Raw genomic sequence first — 24,665 nt, 5'->3', positions numbered from 1 at the left:
TGAAGGTTGAATCTCATTGTAGAGAAAGTATAGGCAAATGCAGATTTTGATGTATTAGAAATATGTACACACCGGAAGTGACGCATGCTGCGTCTACTTCCGGTTTAGATTGCAATGGAACGCATGGTTTGCTTTCCAACATCGTAATTTGGCGCCTTAGAGTGTTCACACAGGTTTGTAATTATGTGCTTTGTTACACTTTTTCTATTTAAGTGTGGGTTTATCACAATGTTGTTATGCTGATGAAGGGGAAGTTCTCCTCAAAAACGTTTAAAAACATTAAATCTATGAACATACTTTGAACAAAGACCTGTGAGTACATTTGTCTTGTGGAATATTTATTGCATTTTGTGCACCCAGGCGGATGACCTTTGGAGGGTAATACTGTAGCTTGGACTTTGGATATATATATATAGCTGTTGCCCGCGGCTTCGCTCGTGTGGATTTTGTGATTTGTAAAAAACAGCGAAAAACACAACCACTCGCATCAACATGTGCCCTCATGTGTTTGCCGTTTGGGTTGCACATTCTCTTTGTTTCACTTAATCTAAATACCAATTTTCATGTCTGTAACATCTTTGGTTTTTGAGATAAAGATATTCTCATAAATTACCCCCCACTTAAGTGGATGTTTGGGAAATGATAAAACACTTGTTCCTTAATTTTTAAAGGAGAATGTAAATACCAATTTTCACATCAGTAACATCTTTGGATTTGAGATATAGGTATCCTCATAAATCACCCGCTTTTTGACCCCCCCTTTAAGTGGAGTTTCAGGAAATGTTAAAGGAGAATCTAAATACCAATTTTCACGTCTGTAACATCTTTAATCTTTGAGATATAGGTATCCTCATAAATCAACCCCCTCCCCCTTTTGACCCCTCTTTAGTGGATTTTTAGGAAATGTTAAAACACATTTCTTTATTTTTAAAGAAGAATCTAAATAGCAATTTTCGTTTATCTGTAACATTGTTGGTTTTTGAGATATAGGTATCATCATAAATCAGCCTCCTCCCCCTTTTGACCCCCCTTAAGTGAATTTTGGGGAAATGGTAAAACATATGTTTATTTTTCAATGAGAATCTAAATACCAATTTTTACGTCTGTAACATTGTCGTTTTTTGAGATTTAGGTAGCCTCATAAATCAGCTCCCCCCTTTTGACCCCCTTAAGTGGATTTTGTGGAAATGGTAAAACACGTGTTTCTTTATTTTTCAAAGAGAATCTAAATACCAATTTTCACGTCTGTAACATTGTCGGATTTTGAGATAAAGGTATCCTCATAGCCCCCCCTCTTTTGACCCCCTTAAGTGGATTTTGGGGAAATGGTAAAACACGTGTTTCTTTATTTTTCAAGGAGAATCTAAATACCAAATTTCACGTCAGTAACATTGTTGGTTTTTGAGATATAGGTATCCTCATATATCAGCCCCCCCCTTTTTGACCCCCCCCTAAGTGGATTTTGGGAAAATGGTAAAAAAATGTGTTACTTTATTATTTAAGGAGAATCTAAATACAAATGTTCACGTCTATAACATCGTTGGTTTTTGAGATATAGGTATCCTCATAAATCAGCCCCCCCTCTTTTGACTCCCACCCTTAGTTGGATTCAGGGGAAATGATAAAACATGTGTCGGATTTTGGGGAAATGGTAAAACACGTGTTTCTTTATTTTTCAAGGAGAATCTAAATACCAAATTTCACGTCAGTAACATTGTTGGTTTTTGAGATATAGGTATCCTCATATATCAGCCCCCCCCTTTTTGACCCCCCCCTAAGTGGATTTTGGGAAAATGGTAAAAAAATGTGTTACTTTATTTTTCAAGGAGAATCTAAATACCAATGTTCACGTCTGTAACATCATCGTTTTTTGTGATATAGGTATCCTCATAAAAAAGTTCACCCCCCTTTTTCATCCCCTTAGGGACGTAATTTCCAAAAATCCTTCCTTAGGCCTAGATTTGGAGTTTGGCGTTAGCCGTGAAAACCAGCGTTAGAGGCTCCTAACGCTGGTTTTAGGCTAACTCCGGTATTTGGAGTCACTCAAAAAAGGGTCTAACGCTCACTTTTCAGCCGTGACTTTTCCATACCGCAGATCCCCTTACGTCAATTGCGTATCCTATCTTTTCAATGGGATCTTTCTAACTCCGGTATTTAGGGTCGTGTCTGAAGTGAGCGTTAGAAATCTAACGACAAAACTCCAGCCGCAGAAAAAAGTCAGTAGTTAAGAGCTTTCTGGGCTAACTCCGGTTCATAAAGCTCTTAACTACTGTACTCTAAAGTACACTAACACCCATAAACTACCTATGTACCCCTAAACCGAGGTCCCCCCACATCGCCGCCACTCGATTAATTTTTTTTAACCCCTAATCTGCCGACCGCCACCTACGTTATACTTATGTACCCCTAATCTGCTGCCCCTAACACCGCCGACCCCTGTATTATATTTATTATCCCCTAATCTGCCCCCCACAACGTTGCCGCCAACTACCTACAATAATTAACCCCTAATCTGCCGACCGCAAAGCGCCGCCACCTACATTATAGCTATGTACCCCTAATCTGCTGCCCCTAACACCGCCGACCCCTATATTATATTTATTAAACCCTAATCTGCCCCCCTCAACGTCGCCTCCACCTGCCTACACTTATTAACCCCTAATCTGCCGACCGGACCGCACCGCTACTATAATAAAGTTATTAACCCCTAATCCGCATCACTAACCCTATAATAAATAGTATTAACCCCTAATCTGCCCTCCCTAACATCGCCGACACCTAACTTCAAACATTAACCCCTAATCTGCCGACCGGAGCTCACCGCTATTCTAATAAATGTATTAACCCCTAAAGCTAAGTCTAACCCTAACACTAACACCCCCCTAAGTTAAATACAATTTTAATCTAACAAAATTAATTAACTCTTATTAAATAAATTATTCCTATTTAAAACTAAATACTTACCTGTAAAATAAATCCTAATATAGTTACAATATAAATTATAATGACATTGTAGCTATTTTAGGATTAATATTTATTTTACAGGCAACTTTGTAATTATTTTAACCATGTACAATAGCTATTAAATAGTTAAGAACTATTTAATAGTTACCTAGTTAAAATAATTACAAAATTACCTGTAAAATAAATCCTAACCTAAGTTACAATTAAACCTAACACTATACTATCATTAAATTAATTAAATAAAATACCTACAATTACCTACAATTAAACCTAACACTACACTATCAATAAATTAATTAAATACAATATGTACAAATAACTACAATGAAATAAACTAACTAAAGTACAAAAAATAAAAAAGAACTAAGTTGCAAAAAATAAAAAAATATCTACAAACATAAGAAAAATATTACAACAATTTTAAACTAATTACACCTACTCTAAGCCCCCTAATAAAATAACAAAGACTCCCAAAATAAAAAATGCCCTACCCTATTCTAAATTACTAAAGTTCAAAGCTCTTTTACCTTACCAGCCCTGAACAGGGCCCTTTGCGGGGCATGCCCCAAGAAGTTCAGCTCTTTTTCCTGTAAAAAAAAACATACAATACCCCCCCCCCAACATTACAACCCACCACCCACATACCCCTAATCTAACCCAAACCCCCCTTAAATAAACCTAACACTAAGCCCCTGAAGATCATCCTACCTTGTCTTCACCTCACCAGGTATCACCGATCCGTCCTGGCTCCAAAATCTTCATCCAACCCAAGCGGGGGCTGGCGATCCATCATCCGGTGGCTGAAGAGGTCCAGAAGAGGCTCCAAAGTCTTCATCCTATCCGGGAAGAAGAGTAGATCCGGACCGGCTACCATCATCTTCCAAGCAGCATCTTCTATCTTCATCCGATGAGGACCGGCTCCATCCTGAAGACCTCCGACGCAGACCCATCTTCATCCGGCGACGTCCAACTGAAGAATGACGGTTCCTTTAAGGGACGTCATCCAAGATGGCGTCCCTCGAATTCCGATTGGCTGATAGGATTCTATCAGCCAATCGGAATTAAGGTAGGAATATTCTGATTGGCTGATGGAATCAGCCAATCAGAATCAAGTTCAATCCGATTGGCTGATCCGATCAGCCAATCAGATTGAGCTTGCATTCTATTGGCTGATCGGAACAGCCAATAGAATGCGAGCTCAATCTGATTGGCTGATCGGATCAGCCAATCGGATTGAACTTGATTCTGATTGGCTGATTCCATCAGCCAATCAGAATTTTCCTACCTTAATTCCGATTGGCTGATAGAATCCTATCAGCCAATCGGAATTCAAGGGACGCCATCTTGGATGACGTCCCTTAAAGGAACCTTCATTCGGCTAGTAGGCGTCGGGAGAAGAGGATGTTCCGCGTCGGATGGCTCCCGAAGAAAGAAGATTGAAGATGCCGTTGATAGAAGACTTCATCCGGATCATGGACCTCTTCAGCTCCCGCTTGGATGAAGACTTCATCCGGATCATGGACCTCTTCAGCTCCCGCTTGGATGAAGACTTCAGCCGGATCATGGACCTCTTCAGCCCCCCGCTTGGGCTTGGATCAGGACATCGGAGGAGCTCTTCAGGACGGATCGGTGAACCTGGTATGGTGAAGATAAGGTAGGAAGATCTTCAGGGGCTTAGTGTTAGGTTTATTTAAGGGGGGTTTGGGTTAGATTAGGGGTATGTGGGTGGTGGGTTGTAATGTTGGGGGGGGTATTGTATGTTTTTTTTACAGGCAAAAGAGCTGAACTTCTTGGGGCATGCCCCGCAAAGGGCCCTGTTCAGGGCTGGTAAGGTAAAAGAGCTTTGAACTTTAGTAATTTAGAATAGGGTAGGGCATTTTGTTATTTTGGGGGGCTTTGTTATTTTATTAGGGGGCTTAGAGTAGGTGTAATTAGTTTAAAATTGTTGTAATATTTTTCTTATGTTTGTAGATATTTTTTTATTTTTTGCAACTTAGTTCTTTTTTATTTTTTGTACTTTAGTTAGTTTATTTCATTGTAGTTATTTGTAGATATTGTATTTAATTAATTTATTGATAGTGTAGTGTTAGGTTTAATTGTAGGTAATTGTAGGTATTTTATTTAATTAATTTAATGATAGTATAGTGTTAGGTTTAATTGTAACTTAGGTTAGGATTTATTTTACAGGTAATGTTGTAATTATTTTAACTAGGTGACTATTAAATAGTTCTTAACTATTTAATAGCTATTGTACCTGGTTAAAATAAATACAAAGTTACCTGTAAAATAAATATTAATCCTAAAATAGCTACAATGTAATTATAATTTATATTGTAGCTATATTAGGATTTATTTTACAGGTAAGTATTTAGCTTTAAATAGGAATAATTTATTTAATAAGAGTTAATTAATTTCGTTAGATTAAAATTATATTTAACTTAGGGGGGTGTTAGTGTTAGGGTTAGACTTAGCTTTAGGGGTTAATACATTTATTAGAATAGCGGTGAGCTCTGGTCGGCAGATTAGGGGTTAATAATTGAAGTTAGGTGTCGGCGATGTTAGGGAGGGCAGATTAGGGGTTAATACTATTTATTATAGGGTTAGTGAGGCGGATTAGGGGTTAATAACTTTATTATAGTAGCGCTCAGGTCCGGTCGGCAGATTAGGGGTTAATAAGTGTAGGCAGGTGGAGCCAATCAGATTGAGCTCGCATTCTATTGGCTGATCGGAACAGCCAATAGAATGCGAGCTCAATCTGATTGGCTGATTGGATCAGCCAATCGGATTGAACTTGATTCTGATTGGCTGATTCCATCAGCCAATCAGAATATTCCTACCTTAATTCCGATTGGCTGATAGAATCCTATCAGCCAATCGGAATTTGAGGGACGCCATCTTGGATGACGTCATTTAAAGGAACCGTCATTCGTCGTTCAGTCGTCGGCCAGGATGGATGTTCCGCGTCGGAGGTCTTCAGGATGCTGCCGCTCCGCTCCAGATGGATGTCGATAGAAGATGCCGCCTGGATGAAGACTTCAATCGGATGGAAGACCTCTTCTGCCCCGCTTGGATGAAGACTTCAATCGGATGGAAGACCTCTTCTGCCCCGCTTGGATGAAGACTTCTACCGGATCATGGACATCTTCAGCCCCCCGTTTGGGCTTGGATCAGGACATCGGAGGAGCTCTTCTGGACCGATCGGTGAAGCTGGTATGGTGAAGACAAGGTAGGAAGATCTTCAGGGGCTTAGTGTTAGGTTTATTTAAGGGGGGTTTGGGTTAGATTAGGGGTATGTGGGTGGTGGGTTGTAATGTTGGGGGGGGGTATTGTATGTTTTTTTTTTACAGGCAAAAGAGCTAAACTTCTTGGGGCATGCCCCGCAAAGGGCCCTGTTCAGGGCTGGTAAGGTAAAAGAGCTTTTAACTTTAGTAATTTAGAATAGGGTAGGGCATTTTTTATTTTGGGGGGCTTTGTTATTTTATTGGGGGGCTTAGAGTAGGTGTAATTAGTTTAAAATTGTTGTAATATTTTTCTTATGTTTGTAAATATTTTTTTATTTTTTGTAACTTAGTTCTTTTTTATTTTTTGTACTTTAGTTAGTTTATTTCATTGTAGTTATTTGTAGATATTGTACTTAATTAATGTATTGATAGTGTAGTGTTAGGTTTAATTGTAGGTAATTGTAGGTATTTTATTTAATTAATTTAATGATAGTATAGTGTTAGGTTTAATTGTAACTTAGGTTAGGATTTATTTTACAGGTAATTTTGTAATTATTTTAACTAGGTAACTATTAAATAGTTCTTAACTATTTAATAGCTATTGTACCTGGTTAAAATAATTACAAAGTTGCCTGTAAAATAAATATTAATCCTAAAATAGCTACAATGTAATTATAATTTATATTGTAGCTATATTAGGGTTTATTTTACAGGTAAGTATTTAGCTTTAAATAGGAATAATTTATTTAATAAGAGTTAATTAATTTCGTTAGATTAAAATTATATTTAACTTAGGGGGGTGTTAGTGTTAGGGTTAGACTTAGCTTTAGGGGTTAATACATTTATTAGAATAGCGGTGAGCTCCGGTCGGCAGATTAGGGGTTAATAATTGAAGTTAGGTGTCGGCGATGTTAGGGAGGGCAGATTAGGGGTTAATACTATTTATTATAGGGTTAGTGAGGCGGATTAGGGGTTAAAAACTTTATTATAGTAGCGGTGCGGTCCGCTCGGCAGATTAGGGGTTAATAAGTGTAGGCAGGTGGAGGCGACGTTGAGGGGGGCAGATTAGGGGTTAATAAATATAATATAGGGGTCGGCGGTGTTAGGGGCAGCAGATTAGGGGTACATAGCTATAATGTAGGTGGCGACGCTTTGCGGTCGGCAGATTAGGGGTTAATTATTGTAGGTAGCTGGCGGCGACGTTGTGGGGGGCAGATTAGGGGTTAATAAATATAATACAGGGGTCGGCGGTGTTAGGGGCAGCAGATTAGGGGTACATAAGTATAACGTAGGTGGCGGTCGGCAGATTAGGGGTTAAAAAAATTTAATCGAGTGGCGGCGATGTGGGGGGACCTCGGTTTAGGGGTACATAGGTAGTTTATGGGTGTTAGTGTACTTTAGAGCACAGTAGTTAAGAGCTTTATAAACCGGCGTTAGCCCAGAAAGCTCTTAACTACTGACTTTTTTCTGCGGCTGGAGTTTTGTCGTTAGATTTCTAACACTCACTTCAGACACGACTCTAAATACCGGAGCTAGAAAAATCCCATTGAAAAGATAGGATACGCAATTGACGTAAGGGGATCTGCGGTATGGAAAAGTCGCGGCTGAAAAGTGAGCGTTAGACCCTTTTTTGAGTGACTCCAAATACCGGAGTTAGCCTAAAACCAGCGTTAGGAGCCTCTAACGCTGGTTTTCACGGCTAACGCCAAACTCCAAATCTAGGCCTATGCCTTTTCCCTTACCATTTTTAAAAAAAATATATTTTTAATTATTTTCTTAAAAAAATGATATATATGTATGTGTGTGTGTGTGTATATATATATATATATATATATATATATATATATATATATATATATTACAGATGAAGCTTGCACTCTCTGGATTTTCAAAAAGGTGCTTTATTTAGCAAAAAAATGTGATGTTTCGGGGACCAGGTCTGATGAAGGGGTGACTGATCCCCAAAATGTCAAAATTTTTGCTAAATAAAGCACCTTTTTGAAAATCCAGAGAATGCAAGCTTCATCTGTACTGTATTAATTCGTGCCTGCACCCTGGTAGATGCTTTTTTAGTGAGAGTGCGCTTTCCTTACTCTATTATATGTATACACTTTCACTATTTGCACATAAAATCATAATCCAGTTATTGATATTTGGTTGACCAGAAAGTCTTCGCTTTAACCCCCAGCTTCTCCTTTCCACCTAAATTTACTCTCTCCTAAACACATTCAGGATATAACACTTTTGATGTGATTTCATTATAAGGGATATACGTAGTCTGACTATTTTCATAATTTAAAAGTCACATTTCAATGATATTTCTCTCCTTTCAGTGGCATAAACATACATCTATGTTGATCTATCTAACTTTGAACACTATGGCGTTGATTAATATAGCGAATCATGTCCTCTGGACATTGCTAAATGCTATCCGCATTAATAATTGCACAAGCATTTCACCAGAAATGCTTGTGCAATACCGTCTCCCCTTTCACTGGCGGCCCGATCGGTGGTGGACAGGTTAAGGAACAATGGTCTTACAACCGCTGCAGCATTGACTGCTTGATAAATGGAGACGTATAAGTGGAAAATAATGCATTCAAGTTGGTCTAGAAATGTGCTGAGCTTCTCCATAAACATAGGCAGCTATATGCTATATATTTAACTGCATGGCAGCTGATTGGCTTGGGACACATATAGCTTGGGGAGGTTTGAATTAGGCATTTCAAGTTAAAGGGACATTCCAGCCAAAATTAAAAATCCACATGAATGCATTTCAGTTTTGAATAGAGGCATTTTTGTAATGTACATGTATTAGCAAAAACTCTTCCTATAAAAGCTATAGCTGTTTCCAATGCATATCTAAATATGCACAGTGCACCAGCTTTTTAAACACAGCACTTGCTCAGGGAGCCTAAGGTGTTTGTACGATCTGGTAATGACTCAATTTGTTAATTGCTGACATTATACAAGCCCCACTGGCACTCTGAGCAGCTGTAGTACATAAAATGCTGGTGCACTGAGAATATCTAGCTATGGTTCACATGCACATGCAGAGCAATATGTTAAGACTAAAACAGTGATAACTTTTGCTAGAAGCATTTGTGCCAATCCATGTATATTGCAAATATGTTTCTTTTCAAAGATGCATTTCATCTATGTGCATTTAAATTTTGACCGGAATGTCCCTTTAAAGGGGACTTCTTATGCAAGAATGATGTGATCTTATTTGTTATGCCATGTAATGTTTGCATTATGGACTCTAGCCAACTATTTATTTAACCCCCCAATGAGTTAAACACATAGATAAGTCATTTAATGAAGCCACAAACATTGCAGATGCTTAACAGGAAACTGCTAGTAAGCCATCATGTTCTGCTTGGGAGCCGTAAACTGGACTTGAACTAGAGCATGTCATTGTCTGCAATAGAATATTCCTTTAAAAGTAAGTTTGTTAACCCTCACTTACCTATCATGCAAAAACACTTTTAAAAAGGAATAATGCATAATAAAAATTGTGAGACGTCTGTTTCTTGTTAACCTTTCATTTTAATAGTCTGCATTATGATTCAGTTTATTGACTGACATTATTGCCCTTTGTAAAAGTCAGTTTTTGTTTGTTGATTTGGTGCCTCAGGCCTTTTCAACATTTACAGTATTTACTGCTTATTTATTCTCTTTGATTATTTTCTAAGGTAGATCTGATCTTACATTTTAGCCTAACATCTCTACAATATCTGCTCCCATGGTCAAATCTGTTGTTTGCTTTCTGATGAAATATACATGATTCTCTGTGCGAGGGAGATTTGTTTAAAATGTGTTAATTTTTTATTTGTGCATCAGCTGCATGCTCACAAATCTCTTACATTGATCTGTTTGATTTTTCAGGGAGAAGTGCTGCGGATAGAATACAACACCTGCTGCCCTCAGTGTACCTCACAAAGCCAAGGATTTTGCCAACATGAAGGAATTATCCGTGCTGTAAGTAACATTTAAAAAGTGAAGTTGTTCTCAAACTGCCATCTTGTTATTCTCAGAAAACAATAACTGGAAACCGTTATCAGAAATTTTATTTAAAGGGACGGTCTACTCCAGAATTTGTATTGCTTAAAACGATAGATAATCCTATTATTACCCATTACCCAGTTTGCATAACCAACACAGTTATATTAATATACTTTTTACCTCTGGGATTACCTTGTATCTAAGGCTCTTCAGGCTGCCCCCTTATTACAGTTCTTTTGTCAGCATTTTAGCCAATCAGTGGTGACTTATAAATAACTCCCTGGGCGTGAGCACAATGTTATCTATTTGTCACACATAAACTAACGCCCTCTAGCTGTAAAACACTGTCAAATGCATTCAGATAAGAGGCGGACTTCAAGGGCTTAAAAATGAGCATATGAGCCTACCTAGGTTTAGCTTTCAACTAAGAATACATTAAGAACAAGGCAAATTTGTTGATAAAACTAAGTTGGAAATTTAGTTTTGGTGCTGGTCACATGATCGAGCCTGCAACCACAAATTTAAGAAGCAGAAACGACTTCTTTATTCTTTCCACCACCTCTGAGGTGGCAAGATGAATCACCCCGACACTGGCTTGTTCAGATTGATTGACATACCCTGCTCTCTCGCAATTGGTTACCCAAGAATAGGGGGACTTTGCACAAGAGAACTCTTCTGCAATGTTACATTTTGCCACACAATTGTACATCGCAAGTGCCAATTGCAAGTAAATAGGTTCTCTACTGGATAATGTGTCCATCTGTCTGTAGTCTTGATAAATGTTTCCCTAAAATGATCCAAAATGTAATCTCTATGAAATGTAAGACAATGTTGCAATTAATACACATCATATATTTTTCATTTTATTTTCTGTTAATGCTCTGCCCATAAAATGCCTGTGGGCCACCAACCACAAGTCCCCAGTCACCTCCCAGTATTGAGCACACTCCGGGAAAGTTTTGGAGGTTTAAATTTGTGCTTGTCCCATATTTCCATAGAGAGGCCAAAAAGCAACTTAAAGTGATGAAAAACACTAAATACATTTCATGCGCCTCCCTCTAATTATGGGTGCTGCCATTATGTTACCTAGGTTACACTGCAGGTATCTGAAGGAGAGTTACTGTATATGCGCAAACAGGACAGCACTGGAATGTAATGAAAGAGATTTTAACATGGTCACCCATGACAAGAGGGAGGTGAGGATTAACCTCAATACTATGTTTATAAAATGTATTTAGGGCCAGATTACCAGTTGAGTGCAAAATATCGCTTCCGAGAAAGCGATATTTGCGCTCAACTAACACCTCACACCCGTTAACTTTCAGCCCTGATAGCTGCTACTTGCAGTTATTTTATATTAATAAACTACACACCACTGTATTTTAGGGCCAATTGGGGACATTTATAAAATTAACAAGAGATCTGATCTCTGGTTAATTTTATTAGTGCTAATTGCTACTGCGAGCTTGCGCTAGCAATAACCAGCAATAAATTAGTGCTCCACTTGTAATCTAGCCCTTAGTGTTTAATGTCTCTTTAAGAAAATTATGTTGAGGTTTTCTTCAAAATGCTGCCACTAGCCCAAACGAGCTATACATTTTTCAACCTTTTGAAGAAAACGTAAGACACATAATTAGCTTTTTTTTGGCCTTTCTAGGGAGCGTGGGAAAAGCACAATTTTTAAACGGAAGCAAGGGGAGTTTAATGTCTCTGAGCTTCTTATTGCTGAAGTCTCTTTATATTAGTGAGACTCTGTTCACATTGTCACCCTTAATCAAACTAATATTCATCTCAAGTATAGTCTGAAGATAAGATTTCTGTTTAGCACAGTTTGCTCACAGCAGGTGATGAGGAGTAGCATTAGTGTCACCGGCATCAGTGCTAAACGTGTGTGCGTGCGTACAAGTCCTTTTCTTTCTCATTAAACTCTTGTTTCATTTTCAGCAAATTTACAGCAGCATAAGCCAGCTGTCTAGAGGTCATTTTTTACATTATTCAGCCTAGCTCATCTACAAGTCCTGGCACTTCCTCTTAAAAAATAATTTACTAAACAATCTAGGGGTTATGTATTGTAATATGCTCCTGGTTCATTTCTATGCTTTATAAATCTTACATAATTAATAACACTCCTGAATCCATTTCCATGTGGAGAGAATAAAAGACCATACAGTTGCAAAAGTTGATAAAAAAAAAATTAAAGAGAAAGTCAAGTCCAAAAAAAACTTTCATGATTTATATAGGGAATGTAATTTTAAACAACTTTCCAATTTACTTTTATCACCAATTGTAGTTTGTTCTCTTGGTATTCTTAGTTGAAAGATAATTCTAGGAAATTCATATGCTAATTTCTTAGACCTTGAAGACTGCCTCTAATCTGAATGCATTTTGACCACTAGAGGGCATTAGTTCATGTGTTTCATATAGATAACATTGAGCTCATGCACGTGAAGTTACCCTGGAGTGAGCACTGATTGGCTAAAATGCAAGTATGTCAAAAGAACTGAAATAAGGGCGCAGTTTGCAGAGGTTTAGATACAAGATAATCACAGAGGTTCTATAACAATGTTGGTTATGCAAAACTGGGGAATGGGTATTAAAGGGTTTATCTTTCTTTTTAAACAACAAACATTCTGGTGTTGACTGTCCCTTTAAAGGACACTAAACTGTACATTTTTGTAGATTTTTTTATGCAAAGAGTATAAAAATTGTCATATTTCTGTGTTTGTATCCGCTTCAGTGTCCTCGCTGTCATTATTTTTACACCTGTGCACAAAAATGTATCTGATCCACTGTCCAGAACTGAAATGTTTTTGCCCAAAAATCTGTGCAAGTCACTTCAGCTTGCTCCCGATGCCTGCTTTCCTGATCCCCTACATATTTGTCAGTAAATGTGAAGTGAAGGAGCAGGCATAATGGCTTCTGATTGGCTATACCTCCTGACTTTCAGGTAGGGTTTCCACGTTTTGTGGGGGAAAAATAACGGCCATTAGCAGACATTTTCTTAAATAATAATGCAGTATAAATCAGGAATTAAAACGGCTAATTAGGTATGTTGTGGATGAAGGTCGGCTTTGAAAAACATGTGTAGCAAACAAGTTGATAATGTTTATTTATTTATTGCAATACTGCAAAATTCGTAATTGCAAGGTGTTTTACTGTCCCTTTAAGAAGGAAGTGGAAGTAGCAGGTGACCAATAAGAATACACAAGCAAAACTTTCTTACTGACTGAATCAATGCCATAAGCATTAAGCTATGAGAGTACCTCTCATTTAGTGATGATTATGGTAAGCAGTTAAAGGGACATGAAACCCAAAAAATATCTTTCATGTTTTAGGTAGAACATACAATTTTAAACAATTTTCCAGTTTACTTCTATTATCAAATTTGCTTCTTTCTCTTGGTATCATTTGTTGAAGGAGCAGCAATGCACTACTGGTTTCTAACTGAACACATGGGTGAGCCAATGACAATCGGTTTATATGCAGCCACCAATCAGCAGCTAGAACCTTAATTCTTTGCTGCTCCTGAGCTTACCTAGATAAACCTTTCAGCAAATGATAAAAACAAAAGTAAGCAAATTAAATAATAGATGTAAATTGGAAAGTTGTTTGAAATTGTATGCTCTGTCTAAATTATAAATGTATAATTATGACTTTACTGTCCCTTTACACCCTGGTGTTTGGAAATTAATATTTAAACATAGCTGACTGTTTTATGAATGGACTCTATTTACTTGCTGTTAAGTGTTATCCGATACCCTTGGAATGCATTTACAGTGATTACTGTCAGCGACATATTTAAAATGCTTTAATATTGTATATGTTCTTGTTTATATCAACACATGAAGAAGCGTTCTCCATACAAGTACAAGCTAGGTATAAATAAATGATTAATCCTTATCAAATACTTAGAAATAAATACGTTTTCACTTCAGTCTAGTTTGATGTCATAGAAATTCAGGGAATATTAAAAAGCACATTATAGAAAGGCTTGGAAAGTTATCCCAAGTCTACCAGTGAGGAGGGAAAAAGCTAGTCCGCTAAATGGGCGAAATTCTTTGATGTCGTTAGGCTGCCAAGGAGGTCTCATTGTATAGGTTAGATCATGTTTGAAATTAAAATTAAAGGGACACAAAACCCATTTTTTTTTTCTTTCATGATTCAGATAGAGGGGCATATTTATCATGGTCTGGCGGACCTGATCCGGCACTGCGGATCAGGTCCGCCTGACCTCGCTGAATACGGCGAGCAATACGCTCGCCGTATTCAGCATTGCACCAGCAGCTCACAAGAGCTGCTGGTGCAACGCCGCCCCCTGCAGACTCGCAGCCAATCAGCCGTCAGCAGGGGGTGTCAATCAACCCGACCGTACTGCTCAGAACAGGCGGACAGGTTATGGAGCAGCGGTCTTTGTGACCGCTGCTTCATAACTGCTGTTTCTGAAGACTCGCCAGAAACAGGGGCCATCAAGCTCCATACGGAGCTTGTTAAATAGAGCCCAGTGTATGCAATTTTAAGCAATTTTCTATTTTACTCCTATTACAACATTTTCTTTGTTCTGTCGCTATCTTTATTTGAAAAAGCAGGAATGTAAGCATAGGAGCCAGCCCATAGAGCCCACACTCTAGCAAAACCGTTTATGTAAATGTTTGTCGTTATAATATATTTGCATGTCTGTGTTGTTACAGTAAAATAGTCTCGCTGGATAGAAAGAAAGGTATCATGAAGGGCTAATAGTGGGAGTTCCAGGGCGTTATAGAGGTGTGGTCAGGATTTTTCATCTACACTTCAGCCCGGCATTTATAACTACTCTATTATTCCTGCTTGTCTTGAGGTTAATTTCTCACTATTTCAAAGCTGACAAGGTTGTCTAATTTTTATTTTAATTTCTCATTAACCGGTTTCAAGTTTTTGCTTGTGGAAATGTTTGAGTGTTAGTTTTTTTAACTGTCTTGGATATTCTGGGATTGCAACTGTTTGGGAGGGAAACCGCTTTAACGTCTGCAGCTTTCCCTGTCAATAGAAGGGTCTTGGTTTGCCAGGACTGTTCCACAACACTGGCAGATTCCACACAAACCAGCCCACAATACACCCAATCCAGCCCATTGCACAACTGTGACCATGCCTCTCCCACCACAACCCACCCATTGCACAACTGTGGCTATGCCTCTCACGCCACAACCCGCCCATTGCACAACTGTGGCCATGCATCTCCCGCCACAACTCGCCCATTGCACAACTGTGGTTATGCCTCTACCGCCACAACCCGCCCATTGTACAACTGTGGCCATGCCTCTCCCGCCACAACCCACCCATTGCACAACTGTGGCTATGCCTCTCCCGCCACAACCTGCCCATTGCACAACTGTGACCATGCCTCTCCCACCACAACCCACCCATTGCACAACTGTGGCTATGCCTCTCCCGCCACAACCCGCCCATTGCACAACTGTGGCCATTCCTCTACTGCCACAACCCACCCATTGCACAACTGTGGCCATGCCTCTCCTGCCACAACCCACCCATTGCACAACTGTGGCCATGACTCTCCCGCCACAACCCGCCCATTGCACAACTGTGGCCATGCCTCTCCCGCCACAACCCGCCCATTGCACAACTGTGGTTATGCCTCTACCGCCACAACCCGCCCATTGCACAACTGTGGCCATGCCTCTCCCGCCACAACCTGCCGTTTGCAGAACTGTGGCCATGCCTCTCCCGCCACAACCCGCCCATTGTAGAACTGTGGCTATGCCTCTCCCGCCACAACCTGCCCATTGCACAACTGTGGTCATGCCTCTCCTTCCACAACCTGCCCATTGAACAACTGTGGCCATGCCTCTCCCACCCATTGCACAACTGTGGTCATGCCTCTCCTTCCACAACCTTCCCATTGAACAACTGTGGCCATGCCTCTCCCACCACAACCCGCCCATTGCACAACTGTGGCCATACCTCTCCCGCCAAAACCCGCCTGCAAAGCACAGGCCACCTCCTATAAGTCTCGCTCTCCTTGAAAGCCTCTGAGAAATGTTGTAAAGAATACTATTGCTAACAGTAATGTGACTTAACAGTGATAAATTTTTATTTTAGCGCATAAAAACTTTTTTAAAGTTATTTCTGAGGCCTATCTTTAAAAAATCAACATAAGTTAACAATTTGTTATTTGCTTGTGATGAATTTTTGTGTGAAAGATAAAGCAGTTGTAATTGCAGGAGCTCTGCATTTTACATTATTGCCTCTGGCATTTCCCAAGCATATAAAGTATAAGACATGACAGATCAGTGTGTTCTTGTGATTGTGGCTTTGAACGCACATGAGCACTGTGGAAAGGTTCTGAAGCGGTGTAATATCTGTAATCAGGACTTGTTTGGCCATAATGGAATGTGATTGAAGTAGTAAAGAACTCAGAGATTTTCTTGAGGTGAATGAACAAAGAGAGCTTATTAAATCAACCTTTTTTTTCCAGTTGCAGTTATGTTATTTTCTAATATACCTAAGAGTCTGATCATATTTATCAGTGTATATAAAATACATTATAGATTTGGCGCAGTCTAATTTTGAAGATTAAAAAACCTAACTTATCCAGCAAAGAGGGAAAAATTACTATTGGCACTCGGATCCTTTAAAAAACAAAAACAAAAAAAAACTGTGTTAAGAAAACTTTGTCCCCTTCTGCAAGATGTAACGTGCAGTCCCCAAATATTGATTTAACTATTGGCATTTAAAAGCACAGAGAGCAATTTGTCATTTAGATTCTCCCTCTCTCTTTATCTGTCTCTGTGCTCACAAAATTATTTCAGATTCTGTGAAATCGGTTAGGAAGCCATTTATTTAAAGGGACAGTAAAGTTAAAATGAAATATTAATGATTCAGGTAGAGAATGCGATTTTAAACGACTTTCAAATTTTAATTTATTATCAAATTTGCTTTGTTCTCTTGTTATCCTCTGTTGAAGCATAAACCTAGGTAGTCTGATAGGAGCTTAGGAGTGTGCACGTGTCTTTAGCAGTCTATGGCAGCGGTATTTGCAACATTGTATTACTGCAATAAATAATGTTGCAAATACTGCCAGATGGCTAAATACACGTTCATGCTCCTGAGCTCACCTAGGATTAACAAAGGAAATTAAGAGAACTAAGAAACATTGGAAATACAGTATAAGTAACTTGGAAAGTTGTTTCATACTATATCCAGTCAGTTTAAGTTTCATTTTGACTTTACTGTACCTTTAATATAACTCTGGCCTATATTTTTGCAACGGTTATCACATTTCAAAAGGGAGTAAAAAATTTGAAACATTCATGGTTCAAATTGAGCATGCAGTTTAAAGAGACTTTTAAATTAACTTCTATTGTCAAATGTTCTTCTCTCTTTGTTGAAAATGATACCTAGGTATGCTGAGGAGCAGCAATTAAAGGGACATGAAACCCAACATTTTTCTTTCAGGATTCAAATAGAGCAGAGAGTAATTTTTAAACAACTTTCCCATTTACTTCTATTATTTAATTTGCAGCAATGCATTACTGGGACCCAGTTAACACTTTGGGTGAGCCAATAACATGAGGCATATATGTGATACCACCAATCAGCGACTCCTGAGCCTACCTAGGTATCCTTTTCAACAAAGGATACCAAGAGTACAAAAGAAATTACATAATAAAAGAAAATAGGAAAGTTGTTTAAAATCACATGCTCTAGTTGACTAATGAAAGGAAAAAAATGGGTTTAATGTCCCTTTAACTATTTGCTTATTGGTGGCTACATAAATATGCCTCTTGTGATTTGCTCACCAGGAGCACGATTACATATACGAAGCAGGCTTCAGTGCAAGCGCTGCAACCGCGCCGCCCTTAATTTCACCTCTCACATCGGGCTATTACATATACGGTGCCGGCAGTTCATAAAGTGCCGTAGGTCTAATAAACTAGTGATGTCCAGAAATGAGCGTAAATACAAATTTCTGGAGTCGCCAATGACTTATGGCACTTTAGAAACTGCCGGCGCCTAAGTAAAGAAAATATCAAATCTCCCGTAACAGTCTAACACACCTCCCAAAAATAAGCCCGACACGTAAAAACCCCTATATCCGCAATCTCCCCTTTCACTACTAATAATAAATGTATTAACCCCTAGACCGACAACCCCCCACAACGCAATAAGCCTAATTAAACTAATAACCCCTATATCCGCCATCAAACCCACACCGCAACTAAATTATTAACCTAAATCTGCCAACCCCAATATCGCAAACTACCTATTAAAACTATTAACCCACAACACAATAAAAGTATTAAAACTATTAACCCCTAAACCGCCAAAGCCCACAACGCAATAAACCTATTAACCCCTTAATGACCACAATGTATCCTGTATGTCACTGGTTGTTAAGGGTTATTTCAGGACATAATAGCACAAGTCTAGCAAGAACACGCTATTAATGCCCTCCCTCCAGCAGGCTTTTTGGAATAGAGCAGTCTCAACGCTGGTGGCAAGACCGCACTATAAAAAAATCAAGTCCCAAAAAAAGGCCAGTGACATACAGGGTACGTCGCTGGTCCTTAAGGGGTTAAAGTATTAAGCCCTAAACCGCCAAAGCCCACAACACAATAAACCTATTAAAGTATTAACCCCTAAACTGCCAAAGCCCACAACACAATAAACCTATTAAAGTATTAACCCCTAAACCACCAAAGCCGACAATGCAACAAACCTAACCCCCCTAACCTAACACCCCGTAAATGAACCCAAATTACCTAATTTAAAAAATACTAAAGTTACTATTAAATTAAAAAAAACTAACACTACTTTAAAAATACAAATAAACTAATTATAAATTAAAGGGACAGTCTAATCAAAATTCTGGAGTAGACTGTCCCTTAAAGCTACAATTACAGAAAATAAAAAAAATCTAAGATTACATAAAATAAAAAAGAAAATGACCAAATTTAAAAAAATTATAACTAATCCCTAAGAAAATAAAAAAGCCCCCCAAAATAAAAACACCCCCTACTCTAATAAACTACCAGTAGACCTTAAAAGGGCTTTTTGCAGGGCATTGCCCCAAGATAATCAGCTGTTTTACATCAAAATACACCAAATAAAATAACACTAAAAACCCTAAACTACCCATTGCCCTGAAAAGGGCATTTGTTGGGCATTGCCCTTAAAAGGGCATTTAACTCTTTTTTCTGCCCACCCTATCTAAATAAAATAAACAACCCCAAAAACCCTAAGTCTAAGCCCCAGGCGGGTACTCACCGTTCCTGAAGTCCGGCGGAGAAGGTCCTGTTCCAGGCGGTGAAGTCTTCTTCCAAGCGGCGACCTCTTCTTTCTTCTTCCTGGAACATCCTTCGTGGAGCAGAGCTGAAGACCAGCAACCCTGGAATTGAAGACTGGCGACCGCGGAGCCATGAAGCGTGGAGGATCCTCTTCGTCCGATCTTCGCCGCACACTGGATAGAGAATTCAAGGGACGCGATTAAAAATGGCATCCCTTGAATTCCTATTGGCTGATTTGATTCTTCAAATTCAAATCAGCCAATAGGATGAAAGCTACTCAAATCCTTTTGGCTGTTCAAATCAGCCAATAGGATGAGAACTACTGAAATTCTATTGGCTATTCAAATCAGCTAATAGAATTTCATTAGCTCTCATCCTATTGGCTGATTTGAACAGCCAATAGGATTTGAGTAGCTTTCATCCTAATGGCTGATTTGAATTTGAAGAATCAAATCAGCCAATAGGAATTCAATGGACGTCATTTTTATTTGCTTACCTTGAATTTTTATATCCACGCTCCATAGCTCCGCGGTCGCCGGTCTTCAGTTCCCGGGTTGCCGGTCTTCAGCTCCGCAGTCTTCAGCTCCGCTCCACGAAGGATGTCCCAGGAAGAAGAAAGAAGAGGTCGCCGCTTGGAATAAGACTTCACCGCCTGGAAAAGGACCTTCTCCGCCGGACTTCTGGAACGGTGAGTAGCAATCTGGGGCTTAGACTTAGGGTTTTTTAAGGTTTTTTATTTGTATTTTTTATTTTATTTAGATAGGGTGGGCAGTAAAAGAGCTAAATGGCCTTTTAAGGGCAATGCCCCACAAATGCCCTTTTCAGGGCAATGGGTAGTTTAGGGTTTTTAGTGTTAGGTTATTTTATTTGGGGTGGTTTGGTGGGTGGGGGGTTTTACTGATAATGACTAGGGACAACTTGGATTTAGTAGCTATAACAGAAACATGGTACAATGATTTGCATGACTGGGACATAGTCATACCTGGATACAGGTTATTTAAAAAGAACAGAGTAGGAAAGAAAGGTGGAGGAGTTGCTTTGTATGTAAATGAAAATATAAAGGTTACTGAAATTGTAGGAACAAATGATGAGGTGGAAAGTATTTGGGTGACTTTGGAAATTGGAGATAAAAATGTTTTTAGAATAGGGGTTGTATATAGGCCTCCATTGCAGGATGAAAAACTGGACAATCTGTTATTAGATGAAATAACCAAAATGACCATGAAGGGTAAGGTTATAGTACTGGGGGACTTTAATTTGCCAGATATAGACTGGAAGATTCCTTCTGCTAGATCGGCTAGAAGCAGGTATATTCTTGAATCTCTGCTAGGGGAATCACTTGAACAATTAGTCAAGGAACCAACTCGTAAGGAAGCTATATTAGATCTAATACTTACAAACAGTGATACAGTTTCAGATGTGTCTGTAGGTGAGAACTTAGGATCCAGTGATCATCAATCTGTTTGGTTTAGTATTCATGTTCAGGAACTGTCCACCCAGACTAAAACAAAAGTTTTAGACTTTAGGACGGCAGATTTTTCATTAATGGGAGAATACCTAAAAAAATATTTAAAGGGGAAAACTCTTATTACAGGGGTTCAAGAACAGTGGGAATTTGTGAAAGGTGCCATTTTAGATGCAACCGCACACTGTATTAGACATGTCTGTAAAAGTAAAAGAAAGCGGAAACCAATTTGGTTTTCCAAAGAAGTAGCACATGCTGTAAAGACAAAAAAGATAGCTTATAAAAATTACAGACACACACAAGCAGATGATGATATGAAAATATGGAGACTCCAACAAAAAAAGACTAAGCAGTTAATTAGGAAGGTTAAAGCTCATGCAGAAGAGAAGATAGCACAGTCAGTTAAACATGGGGACAAAACATTCTTTAGATATATCAGTGAAAGAAGAAAAAATAAGGTAGGAATAGTAAAATTGAAATCAGTTGATGGTAGAATAATAGAAGGAGATAAGCAGATTGCAGACTGTCTCAATGATTACTTCTGTTCTGTTTTCACTAAAGATTGTGAAGATACAATGTCTACATTAAGGGATGCTACGCAAAATAGAAACAAGCTTAATAGTAATCTTTTTACAGAGGATGAGGTTTTGTTAGGATTATCAAAAATAAATGTTACAAAGGCAGTGGGTCCTGATAATATTCATCCAAGGGTTTTAAAAGAACTTCGATCAGTGCTAACTGTCCCATTAACTGATCTGTTTAATCAGTCACTATTAACAGGAGCTGTCCCAGATGATTGGAAAATAGCAAATGTAATACCTCTTCATAAAAAGGGCAGTAGAGAAGAATCTGGCAACTACAGGCCAGTTAGTTTAACTTCAGTAGTAGGGAAATTAATGGAAAGCCTCTTAAAAGAAAGAATTATGACTTACATAAAGACAAACAATTTAGAGGACCAAAATCCGCATGGTTTTACTTCAGGGAGATCATGTCAGACTAATCTAATTGACTTCTTTGATTATGTAACAAAAGTATTAGACAAGGGAGGAGCAGTTGATGTAGCATATCTAGATTTCAGCAAAGCATTTGACACCGTCCCACACAATAAACTTATTCACAAACTATATCTCCTTGGTCTAGATTCAAAAATTGTGAACTGGGTGGAATGCTGGCTTAAGGACAGAAAACAAAGTGTCTTAGTAAATGGAGTTCATTCAGCAGAGGGGGCTGTTACTAGTGGTGTTCCTCAGGGGTCAGTTCTGGGGCCTGTTTTGTTTAACATATTTATCTGCGATATCAGCAAAGGGCTACAGGGGAAAGTATGTCTCTTTGCAGATGATACAAAAATTTGCAACAGAGTGGATGTTCCAGGGGGGGTAGACAAAATGAGAAGTGATATACAACAATTGGAGGATTGGACAAACGACTGGGATCTAAAGTTTAACACAGCAAAGTGTAAAATAATGCATTTAGGGAAGAAAAATCCAAATGTTAATTACAGACTCAATGACACTTTACTGACTGTTACAGACGAGGAACAGGACTTGGGAATTATTATTTCAGATGATTTAAAACTTAGTAAACAATGTAGTAATGCAGCAAGTAAGGCTAGCAGAATGCTTGGATGTATTGGTAGAGGTATTTGCAGCAGAAATAGTAAGGTTCTTATGCCACTTTATAGATCATTAGTTAGGCCTCATCTTGAGTATTGTGTGCAGTTCTGGAGGCCATATCTTCAGAAGGATATTAACAAACTTGAATCTGTGCAAAGGAGGGCTACCAAAATGGTACATGGTCTAAAAAATAAAACTTACCAGGACAGGCTCAATGACCTAAATATGTATAGCTTAGAGGAGAGAAGGGAAAGAGGTGATATGATAGCAACTTTCAAGTACATTAAAGGGTTTAGTAAAACTGAGGCTGTGGGTATTTTACATAAAATGGAAAATTCAAGAACAAGGGGTCATGAGCTCAAGCTAAAGCGTAGTAGATTCAGGAGTAATTTGAGGAAGCACTTCTTTACAGAAAGAGTGATTGATTTATGGAATAAACTTCCTCAAGAGGTAGTAGCAACAAACACTGTGGGGGACTTTAAAAATGCATGGGACAAGCATAGGGCTATCCTACGAACTAGATAAGTTTATACTGTTAGGTAAGGTCGGGCAGACTTGCTGGGCCTATGGCTCTTATCTGCCGTCAATATCTATGTTTCTATGTTTCTATGTTTGTGTATTTTGATGTAAAAGCTGATTATCTTGGGGCAATGCACTGCGAAAAGCCCTTTTAAGGGCTACTGGTAGTTTATTAGAGTAGGGGGTGTTTTTATTTTGGAGGAGCTTTTTTATTTTCATAGGGATTAGGTATAATGTTTTTACATTTGGTAATTTTCGTTTTTATTTTATGTAAACTTAGATTTTTTTATTTTCTGTAATTGTAGCTTAAAGGGACAGTCTACTCCAGAATTTTGATTAGACTGTTCCTTTAATTTATACTTAGTTTATTTGTATTTTTAAAGTAGTGTTAGTTTTTTTTAAATTTAATAGTAACTTTAGTATTTTGTAAATTAGGTAATTTGGGTTCATTTAGGGGGTGTTAGGTTAGGGGGGTTAGGTTTATTGCGTTGTGGGCTTTGGCAGTTTAGGGGTTAATACTTTAATAGGTTTATTGTGTTGTGGGCTTTGGCGGTTTAGGGGTTAATAGTTTTAATAGGTTTATTGCGTTGTGGGTTAATGGCGGATTAGGGGTTAATAGTTTTACTAGGTAGTTTGCGATGTTGAGGTTGGCGGATTTAGGGGTTAATAATTTAGTTATTACTTGCAGTGTGGGTTTGATGGCGGATATAGGGGTTAATACACTTTGGCCTAGATTTAGAGTTCGGCGTTAGCCGTGAAAACCAGCGTTAGAGGCTCCTAACGCTGGTTTTAGGCTACCGCCGGTATTTGGAGTCACTCAAAATAGGGTCTAACGCTCACTTTTCAGCCGCGACTTTTCCATACCGCAGATCCCCTTACGTCAATTGCGTATCCTATCTTTTCAATGGGATCTTTCTAACTCCGGTATTTAGAGTCGTTTCTGAAGTGAGCGTTAGAGCTCTAACGACAAAACTCCAGCCGCAGGAAAAAAGCAGGAATTAAGAGCTTTCTGGGCTAACGCCGGTTCATAAAGCTCTTAACTACTGTACCCTAAAGTACACTAACACCCATAAACTACCTATGCACCCCTAAACTGAGGTCCCCCCACATCGCCGCAACTCGATTAAATTTTTTTAACCCCTAATCTGCCGACCGCCACCTACGTTATACTTATGTACCCCTAATCTGCTGCCCCTAACCCCGCCGACCCCTGTATTATATTTATTAACCCCTAACCTGCCCCCCACAACGTCGCCGCAAGCTACTTACAATAATTAACCCCTAATCTGCCGACCATATAAATTATAATTACATTGTAGCTATTTTAGGATTAATATTTATTTTACAGGCAACTTTGTAATTATTTTAACCAGGTACAATAGCTATTAAATAGTTCTTAACTATTTAATAGCTACCTAGTTAAAATAATAACAAAATTACCTGTAAAATAAGTCCTAACCTAAGTTATAATTAAACCTAACACTACCCTATCAATAAATTAATTAAATAAAATACCTACAATTACCTACAATAAAACCTAACACTACACTATCAATAAATAAATTAAATACAATTTCTACAAATAACTACAATTACA

General features: G+C 38.5%; 1 protein-coding gene across 1 annotated transcript in view; it reads left to right on the top strand.

Moving 5' to 3' along the window:
- Positions 1-24,665, top strand: part of FRAS1 (Fraser extracellular matrix complex subunit 1) — an 868,578-nt gene that overhangs the window by 225,752 nt on the left and 618,161 nt on the right. The window contains 1 exon segment of the mRNA XM_053703296.1: positions 10,074-10,166. Within this exon segment, the coding sequence (XP_053559271.1) occupies positions 10,074-10,166 (93 nt within the window).

The sequence above is a fragment of the Bombina bombina genome, chromosome 2, assembly GCF_027579735.1.
Source record: "Bombina bombina isolate aBomBom1 chromosome 2, aBomBom1.pri, whole genome shotgun sequence".
Lineage (NCBI taxonomy): Eukaryota > Metazoa > Chordata > Amphibia > Anura > Bombinatoridae > Bombina > Bombina bombina.
Note: the sequence above shows the minus strand (reverse complement) of the source record. Positions and strands in the feature narration are given on the sequence as shown.